Genomic DNA, 1,504 nt, shown 5'->3' on the forward strand with positions numbered 1-1,504 from the left:
CAAAAAAAAAAAAAATTTACATATATATTAAATACGTTCACTTTATTTTTAAACAAAAAAGTAGGTTAAAGAAGTATATATCATATAAAATGATTTTAGAAAAATCAGACAATATGAAAAGGTCTGAAACAATAAACACCAAAGTGTTAGTGGTGATTATGTCTGGGTGGTAGAAATGTTCTTTATGTTTTTTTTGCTTATGTATGTTTTCTAATTTCCTGCAAATAATAATGCATATATAATGAGAAAAATAATATTAATAGCAAACTTTACAATGAACATCTAAGTAGTATTAAACACTTTGAGAGGGTCCAGAGAGAAGTATTCAGTAAATCAACTGATTTTTAAAGATTACTAGCAAACAGTCTAGAGGTGGGACAGAAACCAGCAAGTAATACAGGTAGAAGGAAATGAAAAAGACATGAGAAGAACACAAACTACTTACTTACGCAATTTAGCCACATAAACTTGTAAGATAAAACAAATATTTTCTTAGCTGGGAAAGGTATGTAGGAGGCCAGGAAGAATAAATCAGGAGGGGGTAGTATATAAGAGATGGAAAGATGTATAGGTACAAGATCCCTTCTAAGCTGAAAAGAAATGAGTTCTACTAGTAAGTTAGCTTTAATAAAGAGTATCTTTACTCTAAAGATGACTTAGGTAGAAAAAGAAATATATTGTGATAATGCAGTTGAGTAACAAGCTCAAAATGAATGATCAGTCTTCTAATAAAGTAGATTGAGAAGATTTATAAAAAAGTGAAGGAACATGACACAAGGCCAGGGGATAAAGGAGAATAATAGTTTATCAAAGTTAGTATAAATGGAATACTTACGCAATGGATTCTGTCCTTCACTTGCATAATATTCATACATGCCACTTTTAACCAGTGTGTCATAGTGAGGTAAGAAGTCAATTCGCTCTTTTGTGGCTGTTAGAAGTAACTGATTTACTGACTGTAGCAGGTACAGGGTGACTCCATCTTTAACAGTTTCATCTGTAACCAAGAGTTTAAGTGCTAGGTTAGCACCAGAAACTCAATGAACTGATAAATTTTGAATATACAAATTGTATCTACGAAATATCTTTAACAATGGTACAGGCAAACTCCCAAACAACACATCTACCTATAAATTCTGTTTTTATTAATGATATCAATGAAACAAGCACAAACTGTCACTCATTTGAAGCACTCAATTCTTAATAAGTTAAACTATCACAGGAAATCAGATGAGGATGTGCACTAGAGTGGTATCAACATGAATGGAGAAGAATGGTTAAATTCAAAAGGAATCAGACATGAAAAACTGACAGGTCTTGGAAACTAATTGGATAAAAAAAGATAACAGAAGAATTCAAGTTGGTTAGGAAAAGTAGCTTCTTAAGGGCCCAAACAGAAGATTTATGCTAGGTGCTAGAGTCTCATTTTCTATCGCCACAGCTGATTATCAACTATTTTTCTATAATAATGTTTGAAAAATATGACCTCTGAACAAACTATGCA

The 1,504-nt window shown here is 31.7% G+C and overlaps 1 protein-coding gene across 1 annotated transcript in view; it reads right to left on the reverse strand.

Moving 5' to 3' along the window:
- SMCHD1 (structural maintenance of chromosomes flexible hinge domain containing 1) overlaps positions 1 to 1,504 on the reverse strand; it is a 175,263-nt gene that overhangs the window by 154,981 nt on the left and 18,778 nt on the right. Inside the window, exon 2 of the mRNA XM_012652077.1 lies at positions 836 to 997. Within this exon, the coding sequence (XP_012507531.1) occupies positions 836 to 997 (162 nt within the window). The remainder of the gene's footprint in view (positions 1 to 835; positions 998 to 1,504) is intronic.

This window comes from Propithecus coquereli, unplaced genomic scaffold (genome assembly GCF_000956105.1).
Source record: "Propithecus coquereli isolate 6110/MARCELLA unplaced genomic scaffold, Pcoq_1.0 Scaffold38, whole genome shotgun sequence".
Classification (NCBI taxonomy): domain Eukaryota; kingdom Metazoa; phylum Chordata; class Mammalia; order Primates; family Indriidae; genus Propithecus; species Propithecus coquereli.